The sequence below is a fragment of the Zootoca vivipara genome, chromosome 12, assembly GCF_965207765.1.
Source record: "Zootoca vivipara chromosome 12, rZooViv2.hap1.1, whole genome shotgun sequence".
Lineage (NCBI taxonomy): Eukaryota > Metazoa > Chordata > Lepidosauria > Squamata > Lacertidae > Zootoca > Zootoca vivipara.
The window spans coordinates 23,179,918-23,194,841 of NC_142595.1; the positions used below are offsets into that span (position 1 = coordinate 23,179,918).

Below are 14,924 nucleotides of genomic sequence, written 5' to 3' on the forward strand. Positions count from 1 at the left end.
TTAACCTACTTACAATAATCTCATATATAAATTATAAACATTTCCCATTCTTTTTTAAAGTTCTTGTCTTCTTGATTTCTGAGCTTCCCAGTTAGTTTTGCCATTTCAACATAGTCCATCAACTTGGTTTGCCATTCTTCTCTGGCCGGGGCTGTCTCTTCCTTCCATCTCTGGGCTAGTAATATCCGTGCGACCGTTGTCGCGTACATGAACACTTTTCTGGTCCTTTGGAATCTCGGTACCTATAATTCCTAATAAGAAAGCTTCTGGTGAAGCAGTTGCATTGTCAAAAGGCAGGCAGGGGCCACAATATTCAAGGCAACGACGAGGTAAGTAGCGCAGAAGCTAAGTGCAGTCATTACACTCGGAGCAAGTTGCTGAGGCTGAGGAGCTAGCTCTGAGCTCTGAGCTTCTTCAGGCATGGTCTGCTCAGCCATCCAACTGGATGTTAGTATTGCAAGCTCACCATAGGGACTGAGCGCCAATTGCACTGACATCTGGGAGTTCTAGAGCTACACACACACCTACATGCTTGTTGCCCCCCTGGAATTTTGCCCTTTTAGTTTATCATGGGGCAAATGAGCAGCCGGAGAGTGGAAGGGAGAATACTGCCAACCTTAGGTGGCCTAAAGAGAAATCTGCACTATGGCTGTGTACGTGACATGCACTTAAAGCACATCCTTACCACAAAGAATTCCGGGAACTGTAGTCTGTTCAGGGTGCTGGGAATTGTACCTTTGTGAGAGGTAAAGTACAATTTCCAGGATTCTTGGGGGGTGGGGAGAGAGGTGTGTACCAGCTACAAGCAACTGGTGTCTCCCGACTCAAACTAGTTAGACAAGGGGCAGAAAACGGAAACAAATATATTCATAGGACTGGAACACTTTCCTTATGAGAAAAGACTTGGAAATTGGGAGTGAGCTGGAGGGGTCAGTGTACCGTAGTGGCGGTTCGAAAGCACATCAAAGTGCACGTAGATAAATAGGTACCGCTCCGGCGGGAAGGTAAACGGCGTTTCCATGCGCTGCTCTGGTTTCACCTTAAGCGGCTTAGTCATGCTGGCCAAATTACCCGGAAAAACTGTCTCCGGACAAACGTCGGCTCCCTCGGCCAGTAAAGCGAGATGAGCGCCACAACCCCAGAGTCGTTCACGACTGGACTTGAGTATCAGGGGTCCTTTACCTTTACCTTTTTTACCTCTTCACAAAACACACATCTTTCTTTTGGGACTCGCTGCCATGAGCTCTCTGGAGACTTCATTATTTACTAGCTGTAGCCGGCCACGTGGCTCAGTCTGTTAAATAGAAAAGAAAGAAAAGAGAAAGCACACGTTTCTAATATGTTTAATGTCTCAATGGTTGTGGGTATACAATAGTTTTTGTTGTTCCATTGTCTGTGGAGATATAGAGATTGTCTGGTTTGCCGACTCTAGAACACGGAACATAGAATTGTCCATGTGAAAAGTAATCCGTGTCAAGATGTAAACCGTATAATTCCAAAGATTGGCCCTGAGCTTTGTTGATAGAGAAGATACACACACCAGATTTCCATTGAAAGCAGAGAGGGCCCCCCACACCTTCAGAGTCCCCCTTCATTTTGTAGACTCCCCCACCCACGTGTGTTCTGAAAAATCACCCCACCCCACCCACCCCCAAAATAAACCGTGGGCAAACTGTGCCCCGCCCCATTCACCCTCCCCAAAGCCACGCCCCTCCTCCACTCAGCATCCCCGTCCCCCACCCCAGCCTCATGACATGACGACACCCCTCTCTCTGGTCCCCCCACCTCATGACGCCATCTTCCTCCCGTGTGACGTCACCCGCCACCCCGATCCCCCCCTCTCTCCCCCTTGCATACCCCATGCGCATCTTGGGGAGGGCCTGGCTGCTTCCCCCGGCGGGTCCCGGTGGGCGAGGGGGCAGGCGGCCCAGCTGCAGCTGCTTCTCCAAGGCAGACATGGCGAGGGTGGTGGGGAGAGGTGAGGTGGCAGTGGCGAAGGGGCAGGATCCAGCCCCCGCCCTCCCAGAAGGAGCCGCTGGCCAGCCGCTCCCAGCAGCCTCTGCATGCTCACGCCGGAAGGATGCCACCCCGCGCCCCAAGGCGTCCTGGGAGTAAAATATTTAGTATAGCATGTGTTGCTTTGATGTCCAACAGATGGCACTGTTTTTTTAAAAAAAACACCATGTTTTTACCTGTCACAGGTGTGACATCTATATAATATAGATTAGGGGTCCCCAAACTAAGGCCCAGGGGCCGGATGTAGCCCAATCACCTTCCAAATCTGGCCCGCGGATGGTCTGGGAATCAGCATGTTTTTACATGAGTAGAATGTGTTCTTTTATTTAAAATGCATCTCTGGGTTATTTGTGGGACATAGGAATTTATTCATATTTTTTTCCAAAATATAGTCTGGCCCCCCACAAAGTCTGAGGGACAGTGGACTGGCCCCCTGTTGAAAAAGTTTGCTGACCCCTGATATAGATATATAAAAACACGTGCGTATTCGAATGCAACGTTGTGTCAAAATTTCAAAGCAATCGGTGAAGAACTTTCGGAGATTTAAGATTTTGAACAAACAAACATTTATATTTTTATTTATATAGATTAAATTTGTATACCACCCTTCATCCATAGATCTCAGGGCAGTTCACAAGCATAAAAATACAAGATAAAAAAAAGTAATAAAAAGACCCAAAGAACTACAACCCACAAACCATATTGGATCAATTTGTGGAGGAGAAGAGGTCTGTCAGGAGCTAAAAGTCACAACGGCCATATGGATCCTTCTGGTTCAGAGATGCTGCAACACTGAATTCTGGTTTGGGGGTGGGTGGGTGAGAGGAAGCAGCTGAGGGGTGTTATTGCCTTCAAGCTCTGCTTGGAAGACTTCTAAAAGTGCCTGGTTAGGTGCTGTGGAAAAAAGGATTATAGAGGGACCTCTGGTCAGATCTGGTGGGGCTCTTATGTATGTTAACGTCTTTGGAATATTTGGTGCCTTGGTTTTCAAGTCCCGAAGTAGCTGGCAGCATAGCAGTTTACAAGCAGCTTATGTTTTTAATCAACCGAATATTGTTACTTGTTTTTTTGGTGGGCGGTGGGGAAGAGCCTTGAGGATGGAGGAGGTGTAAGTAAAAGCACTATGCTGCGGTTGTCTAGAAGCCGCAAGGCGCGATGACAGACTCCCTACCGATTACATAATAGCTCTTTCCCTTGGGATGGCCTGACCCCCTGCTCAGGCATAACACATCCCTCGGGCTACCCATTTGGAATATGAGTTTTCTCTCGTCGCCGCTCACTCAAAAACGTGCCATGGCAGCAGAAAGCTTATTTGTTTTCACAGATGCGGCTCCTTCCTTTTGATTCTGTCTCTTGGCTGCCCGTGTTGTTTTGTTTTGTTTTCTCCTCAGGGAGAATATTCTTGTGCTCGATATATTCTTTGAAGCCCTCAACTATGAGACCATTGAGCAGAAGAAAGCATATGAAGTGGCAGCTTTACTTGGTAAGTAAGAATCCTCTCTCTCTTCTCTCTCTCTTCTCTCTCTCTCTCTCTCTCTCTTGTAAAATGAATAGAATTTGGGGGTTTCGGCCCAGCTCCCTTCCAGTGGTGGTGGGTGACTTGAGGCAGAGGGGAAATGAGATTAACGGGGTGACGGGGAGATCACCCAGCAACTAGTCACAATGGCTATATCCTACCTCCAGGGTCAAAGGCACTTTCCCTCTGAATACCAATTGTAGGCATGTCCACAAACATGCTTGGAACAAGAAAGTTGCCAACCTCAGCAAGGAGCAGCTGAGAGCATGGGTTGCAAGGGCAATCAGTTTTGTACAAATCGCTCCCTTTGTGTGCAAAGCGCTGTTTCCTCCCTGTTTCCCATCGGCAGATTCCCCACCCCCACCCTGAGTTTCTTACACATGCAAGATCCTTCATTCAGAGAGATGCAGCCCTTGCTGCTTCCCGTTGCCACTTGAGCTATCGCCTCCCTATGTGGCATCTATATTCTGCCACTGATGGTGTGCTGTGTGATTTGGCATTGAGTCTTCCTATATGCTCTGCTGTGGTGGCCTTCGATTTGGAGTTTTCCATCTTTCCATCCTCTTATCGAAGTCAACAGGAGGGAAATGCTTTGTGCCACGTCCATGGACTGGTGTAAAGTTGGGCTGTTGATCGAAAGGGCTATAGGGTCCAACATATATAGGAGTATCCTTTTGGCGCAGAAGGCCCCAGGTTCAATCCCCGGCCAGTGTGGACAAATGGTCTGATTCTGTATAAGACAGCTTCCTGTGTTGCACTGTGCCACCCAAGCCCTGTTTCAGTCACTCTGCTGGCATATCTTTGCCAGTAGAACAGCTCCAGCAATGTTGTTTACTGCCAGTCTACCTGGCATGTTCCACCAGAGGTGTAGCTGTCATGACAGTGGCTTAGCTGCTGTTTTTCCAGCATAGTGAGGCTTCTATCCAATCCTATGTGTCATTCTCCTCACACTCTGCCAACAAATCTTTACTGTAGAATTACCGCCAGTAATTAGAAATATTTAAATACAGTGGTACCTCGATTTCTGAAGGTTTCGACTTACGAAGTCGGCAAACCCGGAAGTATTTTCGCCGCGCACATGTTCTGCGCAAAGCGCAAAATCGCGCTTCGCGCATACGCAAAGTGGACGCTTCGACATCCGAAGGTTTCGACTTACGAAGAGCGCCGCGGAACGGATCGCCTTCATAAGTCGAGGTACCACTGTAGGTGAAAGAATGTATATCTGAAAGCAAGGTAGGACAATTTAAATTAGAGTTTATTTCCTCCATGTATGCCTGGTTGTTAATTTCCATTCTGCTGTAGACCAGTGGCCTCAGTTTGTCTCCTGCTCCCGCCCCTACCCTGTCGGCAGGAGTTTGCCTTTCTATCCATCACAATGAAGAATTATTGGCTCGCCTGACTTGTCAAAGTCAGAATCCAGCCCTTCTGTTATTTAGATGAAAGGAAGGAGAGTTTAATGTCTGTCTGTTTGTCCCAAGGCCTTTGTAAGCAGCATTTAAGCATATACCCTGTTGTCATGGAGATGTAAGCCTTTTCTTTCTTTCTGAACAATAAGCAGAGAGATTCTTACCAGTTTATATAGAGAACAAATATGATTTTTACTGGCAGGGAAAGGATAATCTGTTCAATAACATATTCATCCCTAGATGCTTCATGGATGTTGAACAAGAACCTGAATCAGAGTAGCAGAAGCAAGCAAATATAACAATTGCATTTTTTTAAAAAGCCCATAGAAGAGAGACTCCAGATTTCTAAGAGCACAATAACTGTGAGGCAGGTTGCAACTTCAAAAGGAATTTGATCCTTGTATCATCTTCATAGATGGCATATAACAGTACACAGCAGGGCCTTCTTGGTGATGGTACCAGGTCTATGGCACTCCCTTCCCAGTGCTGCTCCAATGGCCTCTCACGTTATATTCATTCAAGGGTCAGCTGTGATACAGATTGTCATATTCTGTTGCTATTGTAAATTGTGATTTTAATTTTTTATGCTGTGTTTTATAAACATTGTTTTCCACCCTAGGATCTCTATGAAGAAGGATGGGATACAATAAATATAATTATTGTAATCAATAATCATTAATAACAATAGCAACAGCTATTGTTGCTCTGAGGTATAGGCTAAAAGTTCCCAAGAACCAAGGAATTGGAGAGGTAGGGCAGATAGCAGATAGCAACAGAATTAAAGCTATTAACTTGTGTATGATTTCCTGGAAATAAACACTGTTGAATTCAGTAAGAGGTACTTATCAACCAGCAGTCTGGTGCTACAGCTGAAAAGCCTAATGTCATTTTAAGTTGCATTTAAAGTAGCATCAGAAAGGTGTGAGAGGAAGAAGCTCACAGTTGCTTACCGTGTTTACTGACCGTATGAAAGGAAACAATACGTTTCTCCAGGCAGAGGGTAGGTTTTGGGAGAAGTTGATAACTCTTCTCCAAGCTGCTCAGCCATCAGAACTAAGCTGATGGGTAGGGGTCATAGCTGCCAAGTTTTCCCTTTTCTTGCGAGGAAGCCTATTCAGCATAAGGGAAAATCCCTTAAAAAAAAGGATAACTTGGCAGCTATGGTAGGGGTGCTTTAGCTTGCAGAAGGGACAGTCCGTATCACCCTTGCCAAATCTGTAATTTTATCCAAGAGGATGGCTGCAGCCTGCTGTGTGTGTGTGTGTGTGTGTTAAAATCAAGCACAATTGTAGAATTTCCCCTTTTAGTGTGGACAGATGAAGTGCTACTGAGACTTTTTAAAGTGCTGCTATGCTTTTAATTAAACACTTCCTGTTTGCAGGTGGAACCCATTTTACTACTTCCTGATGAGTGTGAATGGAGGTTAGCCATCAATGGCGTACTAATTCCTCCTTGAATAACCTCTCCTAATTGTTCCATCATCAGTTTATGTTTCCACAGTACTGGCAATGGGGAGGATTTAATTGCCAGTTTTCTTGAAATAAGTTTATTTCACTGTAGAAGAAAAGGAGAGAGAGGAAGGGTTCTTGAACTATAATAATAGGCAACTTGTATTGCTCTGCTCATCACATACGGCCAGGAGCACAAGATCCCAGGAGTGATGCTAGTGTTGACCAATTCAGAGGCAACTGCCTGCCAGCCACAGGAGCTGATATTGCAAATGCCCTTCTGTTTAGTGCCTAAAGAGGACTCTGAGGCCCAAGTGCACGCAGTTCCCAGCAGCTCATTGAGACAACACCACACAAGACCTTTAAAGCATTCTGAAAGCACACATCTGCCTTCCTCCAAAAAAGAATTACATTAAATGCATAATAATAATAATAATAATAATAATAATAATAATAATAGATGCTGGGAATCATAGCTCTATGAGGGGAAACTACAGTTCCCATGATTTTGTGGGGAACTGCTTTGAACATGCTTTGGTGCCTGCACAACTGGACTGCTTGAGGGAGGGTAGTGTGTTTTGCCGCAAAAGCTGGTGAGCACAGATCTACAATAGGTCCAAACTGAGTTATTCTCTACACACCCGTAAATAGTGTGTGGATAAAACGTCTGCTTCAGTTTCCTTTCCCTTTTCTTCTCCAGGTGATATTGGAGGTCAGATGGGCCTTTTTATTGGTGCTAGTATCCTCACCATTCTGGAAATATTTGACTACATCTATGAGGTAAGTTGTGGCCCTCCCTCTGTTGTGGTGACTTATGTAATCTTCGCATCCAGGTCTCATCCAGCCCCTCTTCTCTCACCCCATCAAGTGCCCAGATACTTAAGGTTCCTTTGGCTCCCTTGCATTTTCTTTTTCTTTTGAAGCAGCCTCGAGGTTTTTTCTGGCTAAAAAAAAAAGAGAGAACAGCATGTAAATGTAATAAATGGCTGGGACCTGCAACAAAATGTTGTAGTGTTAAGTGCCCCATTTCATTCTCTCTGCCTCTCCTGGCCTTCAATTCCCTCCCAGCTTTCTCTACAAAATCCATTCCCTGAATTCCCCAGCCTTCTCCTTCCAAGACAAAATCCATTTGAAATTCCGAGGTCTGCATTTCTTGGGGTTTCCTGAATGCAGGTTTGGAAAATCCAAACCCACATTTCAGGTTTCTGCCATAAACTCAGAAATGGTGGTGAACCAGGTTAGAGAAGTGTAAAGCCCTGGGTATTGTGTGCTACCAAGACCAAATTGTGAGCAACAAGAACCCTCAGTAATAAATCTGGGCTGCAGAACAATAGCCCCCCAAACTTAAATTAGGCTCCCTCACATGTCAGATTTACAATTTTTTTAAAAAATTGTATGACCAAAATAGATGTGCTGTTTAAATGCATATCTGCATGTTTTACTAAATGCAAATATGAGCCTCCATGTGTGTGGGGTGTGTGTTTGTGTGTGATAATTATCAGGACTGCAGTAGGCATGGTGGGGAGATTTAACCCCTTCTTCCCCTACCACAGCCCTAATGGAAAATGCTTCTTCAAAGCTGCTATTTGCATAGGGAGGAACTTCCACCTCCACCTCCTGGTGCCAGTCTTATAGCAAAGATAAGAAGAAAGCGCAGCTGCCACCAGTGGGGGGATTTTTGGCCAATGAAAATAGCAGCTTCGAGTGAACAATTTTCCGTTGGATCAGAACAGGAGAGAAGAGGGATAAAGACCCCCTTCCCACCTGCTGTAATCCCAATAATTATTTGGCTAATAACCCAGCAATTTCTGTTTGCATTTTTTAACGAGAAAGCTGAATGTAAAGATGCATTTAAACATGATGTCTAGCGCGGCCCTTAGAGAAACCAAGACACTAGAGAGAGAGATGTAAAGGGCAGGGGGAGGCAGTCCCTTAGGCCTGGCTCTGTCCCCCCTTTTTTAAGTGGCAGCAACAGGAGAGGCTCCCCATTATCCATTGTTCATTCCTGCTTGCTCAGTTCTCTACCCCTTTTTTCCCCTGTCTGGGCATCTCAAGCTGGAGAGGCTGGGGAATTCTTTAGCAGAGTGAAAGATGGGAGCATCTTCCTTGCTCCAACTCACCCTGCTTGGTGATCCACAGGCCACCCTCCTGCACATTGCAGAGGTGGGCACTCAATTAATAAGAGATAGAAAGTGGGCATAATACCTTTTTAGTTGTGGACAATTGTCCAAGCAATGGAGGTTATTATGTATCACCTGGTGTTTGTTAAGACTGTTATGGTGTTAGCTTATAAGCTTTGACAAAGCTCTGTGGACTATTTGGAGATGGTTCTCTGATTGTGTGTACAGTGGTACCTCGGAAGTCAAACGGAATCCGTTCCAGAAGTCCGTTCGACTTCCAAAACATTCGAAAACCAAATCACGGTTTCCGATTGGCTGCAGGAAGCTCCTGCAGCCAATCGGGAGCCACAAAAGCCCCATCGAACGTTCGGGTTCCAAAGAATGTTTGCAAACCAGAACACTCATTTCCAGGTTTGCGGCATTCGGTCGCCAAACGTTCGACTTGCAAGGTGTTCAGGATCCAAGGTATGACTGTAGTTGTTTTATCTTTGTTTTAATTTTTTTAAAAAATGGGGGGGGAAGCATAATAAGAGTACTTTTAATTTGTATACCGATTATCTATACACAAGGCGGTTTACAAGCTGAAGAAACAGCAAAGAACACACACCTTATAACATTCTGATCCAATACAAAAAAAAGTCGTGAGAAAAATATAACTTTAAAATAAACAACTTATATCAAATAAAGAAATATCTGATAACCTATTAGAATTTAATAGTCCAAATTGAAATTAAATAAGGCCTACCCTGCTGTGCCGCAACTCCAAATGCAGGGAGCTTCATGTGGATAAATTTGGGCACAGGATACCTGCGAGGCCCCTGTCTTAAAATACGCTCTGCCCAGCTACCTTTGCTGTGTGCTAGTTCTGTCAGAGCCACTTAACCAGGGGCCTTGTTCAGCTCAGCTGGATGCCAGCTCATGAGTTCGGCACGTGCGGCTAGGTGCTCTGGAAGAAGCAGGCCTCTCTCTTAAAGCAGCTTTTTCCGAGGGGTGGACCAGGAACAGCAGCGGCTGGTGCTCATTGGGACTGGTAGGGTCAGCCAGCAGTAGGAGGAGCCAGGCAGGGCCACCAAATTCTAGTTTTGTCCCCATCACCCTCCCTGCTGAGTTCTACAAGAGCAACAGGGAAACTGAGGAGGAGGGGGACGCTGGCAGCCAGGCCCGGCACCTGGACTGGATGTAAATAAGTAGGCAAATAAGAGGGGTCTGCTTCTCCTTCATTGGAGGTTTTTTAATAGCATTTGGATGGCCACCTGACAGGGATTCTTTAGCTGTGATTCCTGCCCTGCAGGGGGCTGGACTGGGTGGATCCTTGGGGTCGTTTCCAACTGCACAGTTCTGTGATTTTTTTTTGGCACACTGAGGCTGGTGGGGTGATGCCCCAGTTGCCCTAATGGAGCAGCTTTCACAGATGCTAAAGGCAGAAGCAGGCATGCTTCATGGGATCTTCTCTCACACATGCACACCAGCAGCAGTCATCCTTTGCCTTCTCTTCCCCCAGGGACCCTAACAGACTTTTAAGGTTTTCCATCTATTTGTGTAAAACTGTGTGGTTACGTTTTGGGATTCCTTTCAGGTCGAGTGAGTGTCAAAACCTAAAGTAAAACAGGCCAAATTTGAGCTCTGCAACCACCATGCATGCCACCTTTCAGCTCCTGCAGCACCTGCTTCCCAGTTCCCCAGGCAGTCAGGCCTGGGTAGCCATTGTCATGCCACAGAATGTGGATTATGGTCCTTCTGCACACAGTGTGGTGCCCGCCACTGCTGTCTGATAACCTATCGTCTGTAAAAAATAAAATAAAAAATGGGGCAAGTGTCTAGTCCTGATGTTGATGGGAAAATGAGAAAGGCATTTACTCAGAGTTGTTAGCAACTGAGGAAAGGGTTGCTTTCACAGTAGGGACCTTTCAGCTGGAAGCATAATTGAAACAGTTAAAACAGCCCTGTATTCCTTATAAAAACCCTGCAACAGTCTCTTTTATTAGTAGCTCCCTCCTTGCCCCTTTTAAAATGGCTTCTACCTCTCTGCTTCTGCCCCTTTAATTAAACTTTTCCTGTTCACTCATATGACTGAATTCCTGAATCAACTTTTGATTAGCTGGTTCCTGTCCTCTTTCAAGTGAGGGGACCTCCTTTCTGCTTTCTTATTTGCAGCTGTTACTACTACTACCACCACCACCACCACCACCATATTTTGATGCAATTGCAATTATAAAACAAGGGGAGAAATAAAAGTGAAATTGCTCTGGCTGTTAAGAAGAAACCTATCATTAATGCCCTTCTGCCCCTCTCTCCCCATAAAGGCAACAAGAACCGGCTATTGAAGTGGTGAATGTCAACCATGTGAGGTTCTGTTGGGACTAAGAGCCTCCCCTTTTCTCCCCTTTCTTTTAGCTGATCAAGGAGAAGTTGTTAGATCTTCTTGGCCAGGAAGAGGAGGAAGGAAGCCACGATGAGAATGTGGTAAGTAAGCATGAGATTCCCTGGGCCTAAAGCAGGTGTAGGGCATGCAAGAAGCCATCACAAACCAGACTGGTTCATTACCCTGCAATGCTCACTTTCCGTGGGTGGGTAAGAACTGAAGCTTTGATTCATTTCTGCAATGTTAGGCATTTGAGGTTGGAGTTTACCTGACACGGACTCATTGTTCCTGATGGGTTTTTAAAAGTTGGTTGACTTTCAAGAGAAGTAAAGAAGAGCAAAAACTTTGGGGTATTTCAGGTCCTTGTGAGCTCAAACAAACAAACAAACAAACACATCCATCATGCTTTGTCAAGAGCAAAATAGTTGCTATCCACAGAAATAAAAGACAGATTAGACCTTTTATGGAACACACTGGAGGATGGTACTGTTTGCATCAGAGCCCTGTGTGCACTATTTATTTAGATTATTGTTATTTTAGCCCCTTCCCACAATTCAAAATAATCTTGGTTTGTTGACATTTTTTAAAACGCAGATGATAGCTAAATACCTGTGTTTGTGCGTATGGATTTTATATCACCACCTACCTCAAGGCAGGCCCCAATATAGTAAGTAAATCAATCAATCAATCACAGATGTGATCCAGCAAGAGTTAAGCACATATTTCTATGGAGTGTGAACTATGTTCTTAAATCCATCCCACTGGAGTCAATGCGTCTTTAAATCTGAAGTCCTGTACATATTACCTGACAATAAGACCCATGGGACAAAGTGGAACTTAACCCTGGAATAAACATTCTTTGGCTTGTATTGCACAACACTTAAATTTGGATGGATTGTGTTCTGTATTTTTATAGATTCTCCGCTCCCTCAGATTTAAATTTTTACCGATGATTCAATTCGAGCTGTCAGGTTTAAAGCAGAATCCTAAACTTGTTTACCCAGTGTGAGATATTTCTGAATTCAATAAGACTTACTTGCATATTTTCAGATTGCAGCTGTTGAAACCCCCAAAGACATTTGCTTTTCCAAATTTGACACCACACACACGCCCACACAAAATGCACATTTCAAAACCGATTGTTTCAGATTTCAAAGTGTGATGGTTTCAAGGTGCAAACGTCAAGACTCACAAGCTGATTACTTTGAGGTTCTGTTTATTTTAAGGGAGAAATTGAAAGAAGTGCTTAACTCACCTCTAGTGGAATGAACAGGCTTTAAGCATGTTTATGGCTCATGTCCAATATTAATGTACATTTTGACACTAATAGTATGATATTTGTTGCAGATGCAAACAAACAAACAAACACATATATACATATACAACACACACGACACACACACACATGGTTGCCATGACCATTTCCGCTAGATTTTTTTTTGGGGGGGGGGGGTTGACTGCCTTCCTGAAAGCCACCGTGCTACTTTGGAATCTCAGGATTCACTGTTTGAAAATCACAAGTGCAGCGGTTTCATCTAAAGTGGAAGCTAATCTTACATAAGCTCCCTCCGCTCCAAGTTTCTTTTCCTAATCTGTTTCAGTTCTAGGCAGGGCCGGTGCTAAGGTTTTTTGCACCCTAGGCGAGATCACCTTCTGTCGCCCCCCCCCCAACTTAATAATAAATAAATAAATAAATAAAAATAGAAAATAGAAAAAATAAAAATAGAAAATAGAAAAAAATAAAAAGTAGAAAAAATAAAAATAGAAAATAGAAAAAAATAAAAAGTAGAAAAAATAAAAATAGAAAAAAGTAGAAAAAATAAAATAAAAAACAACTGAGAGGCGTGGCGAGGTGGCCCCAGGCTTGCGCTCCCTGAGCGCCTCCAGAGCTTCGCATGGGGAGCGCAAGCCTGGGGCCGACTCCACTGCGCCTGTCAGCTGTTGAGCGGCTTCAGGCCGCTCTCCGGAAGCACACACGCACCTCAGGATAGCAGCCTGAAGCCGCTCAACAGGTGACAGGCCAATGGAGGCGGCGGGCAGGCTGGCCAGTGCCCCCTCCATTTTGGCGCCCTAGGCAGCTGCCTAGTTCACCTTAATGGACGCGACGGCCCTGGTTCTAGGTGCCTTAATATTATGAGGAATTGGATCCTCCCAGCCCCCAGGGCAGATATTAAAATAAAACCTAGCATTTGTATATCACTTCGCAGTCGGGTCCAAGCACTTCCCATGCATTGTCTCAGCAGTCCTTACAATGTCCCTGGAAGGTAGGCCAACGTGTTATCCCCATATTGCAGATGGAGAGCTGAGACTGAAGGAAGAATTGGTTGCCTAAGGCCACCTAGTGAGTTCATGACTGAGGTGAGATTTGAACAAGGCCCTTCTACGCTTACTGTCTCTTTAGCCTCTACACTGCACACCACGTTTCCTTTCTTTCTCTCTCTTTCTCTCTCTCTTTCTCTCCTTCCCCAGAGCACATGCGAGCCCTTGCCAAATCACTCTGATCCCATCAGCCACACTGTGACAGTCCCTCTGCAGACGACCCTGGGCACGCTGGATGAGATTGCTTGCTGACCGCAGCCCCACGGCACCATGGATATCCAGATGGCAGAAACTCTTATTCCCCCCCTGCCCCCCACTCCCGGAAGCCAGGGAATCTTGCTCAGGCTCGCCGCACAGGGTGGGTTGGGGTGTGGACGACCACGGAGGAATTTGCTATGCATCCAACTCTTCTCTTTCTCTTCTTGCCAAAATCCAGCGAGAGGCGCTTTGGACTCAGTCGCGTCCCTCTGTCCACGTAGGGAGGGGGGGAGGAGGAGGGTGTGTGAAGGGGCAGGGCAGGGTCGTCTTTGCCAACGGACGCCGCGTTTTGGTTTTTTTGTGGTTTTATTTTTTGAACTGTACAAATCCGACAACCAAGGAACCGTCATTTCATAAACTGCCAATGACTGTACAAAAGAAGCCTGCATGCCAGTCTTTTTGATGGCAATATCTCCCCCACTTTCTTCTTTCTTTACAAGCCGTGTCTTAATAGCTGTTACTTTTTTTCCCACAACAAAAGAGGAGGCCACGGCACAGACGTCCCCTCCCCCTCCCCTTCTGTTCCATCGCCCTGCCCCCGCCCAAGAGTTCACAATTACATGACACCACAGGCTGAGTTAGGAACAATCAAAGGCCTGGCCGACTTTCGGAAAGCCACTGTTCCTTTTGTCTTCGTCTCAATCTGTGAAAGGGTCTTGGAGCCCTGCTTGAGATCCTTTTATTTGGACCCGGCCACCGGCCACCAAGGTGAGCAGGCTCAGCTACAAAATGGCTCCCCTCATCTTATTGCTGCAGACCGCCCCCCCCACCCCCCTACACACAGGCACCCACAAACACACCAGCCCCATTGGCACTTGTAAGCCACAGCTACCGTCTTGTTCAGAATGGTGTGTAATACAACATGTGTGTCTCAGGATTGAGGGTGGGTGTGGGGGAGGCTGTGTTCAATCAACATTCTGACCTACCCTGCTTCCTCATTCTATTAAAGGTGGTCTTGTGGAAGGGGCCTGTTTGTGCTGCATTCGTTTATTTGCACCATCGTGGATGTTTGACCGGAGCTTGGAACCTTCAGGAAGGGGGAGAGGTGCTCTTTGCAGACATTCTTTGTTTTTCTTAATACCAAAAAGAGAAGCATGGTCCTCTGTTCAGACTATTAGTCAGCATGCTCTTAACATTTTAATTGGGTTTAATCCATTGCTGACCAAGTGAGCAGCCCTACACTCGGACGCAGTGGCCTGCTTTGTTCCTGTTTCATAGAACTGTAGAGTTGGAAGGGACCACGAGGGTCATCTAGTTGAAGCCCCTGCAATGCAGGAATCTTTTGCCCGATGTTGGGCATGAACCTGAGATTAAATGTCTCATGCTCTACCTGCAAACTGAGCTACCTGCGGTCGTAGCCACGTTGCTTAGTTTCATTTAGCTATGCTCTAGTTTGTTGGAATGTCCAGACCCAGTCCAGCAAACTCACCATGGTTTGTTTTCTGGCAACAAAATGCCATGGTTTGTTGTTGGCTTGCA

At 45.6% G+C, this 14,924-nt stretch overlaps 1 protein-coding gene across 5 annotated transcripts in view; it reads left to right on the forward strand.

The window, feature by feature from the left end:
* ASIC2 (acid sensing ion channel subunit 2) overlaps nt 1–14,499 on the forward strand; it is a 416,878-nt gene extending 402,379 nt beyond the window's left edge. For 2 of the 5 annotated variants that reach the window (XR_015946497.1, XR_009558458.2), the window contains exons 7-11: nt 3,408–3,499; nt 7,087–7,166; nt 10,901–10,969; nt 13,163–13,226; nt 13,338–14,412. Coding sequence is in view for 2 of the 5 variants with exons in the window: in XM_088654597.1 (XP_088510723.1) it covers nt 3,408–3,499; nt 7,087–7,166; nt 10,901–10,969; nt 13,338–13,439 (343 nt within the window). In the remaining 3 variants the exon portion in view is untranslated. Of the gene's footprint in view, nt 1–3,407; nt 3,500–7,086; nt 7,167–10,900; nt 10,970–13,162; nt 13,227–13,337 lie in introns of all 5 variants that reach the window. The other 3 variants (XM_088654597.1, XM_060281465.2, XR_015946498.1) reach the window with 2 other exon arrangements.
* The last annotated feature ends 425 nt before the right edge of the window (nt 14,500–14,924 follow it).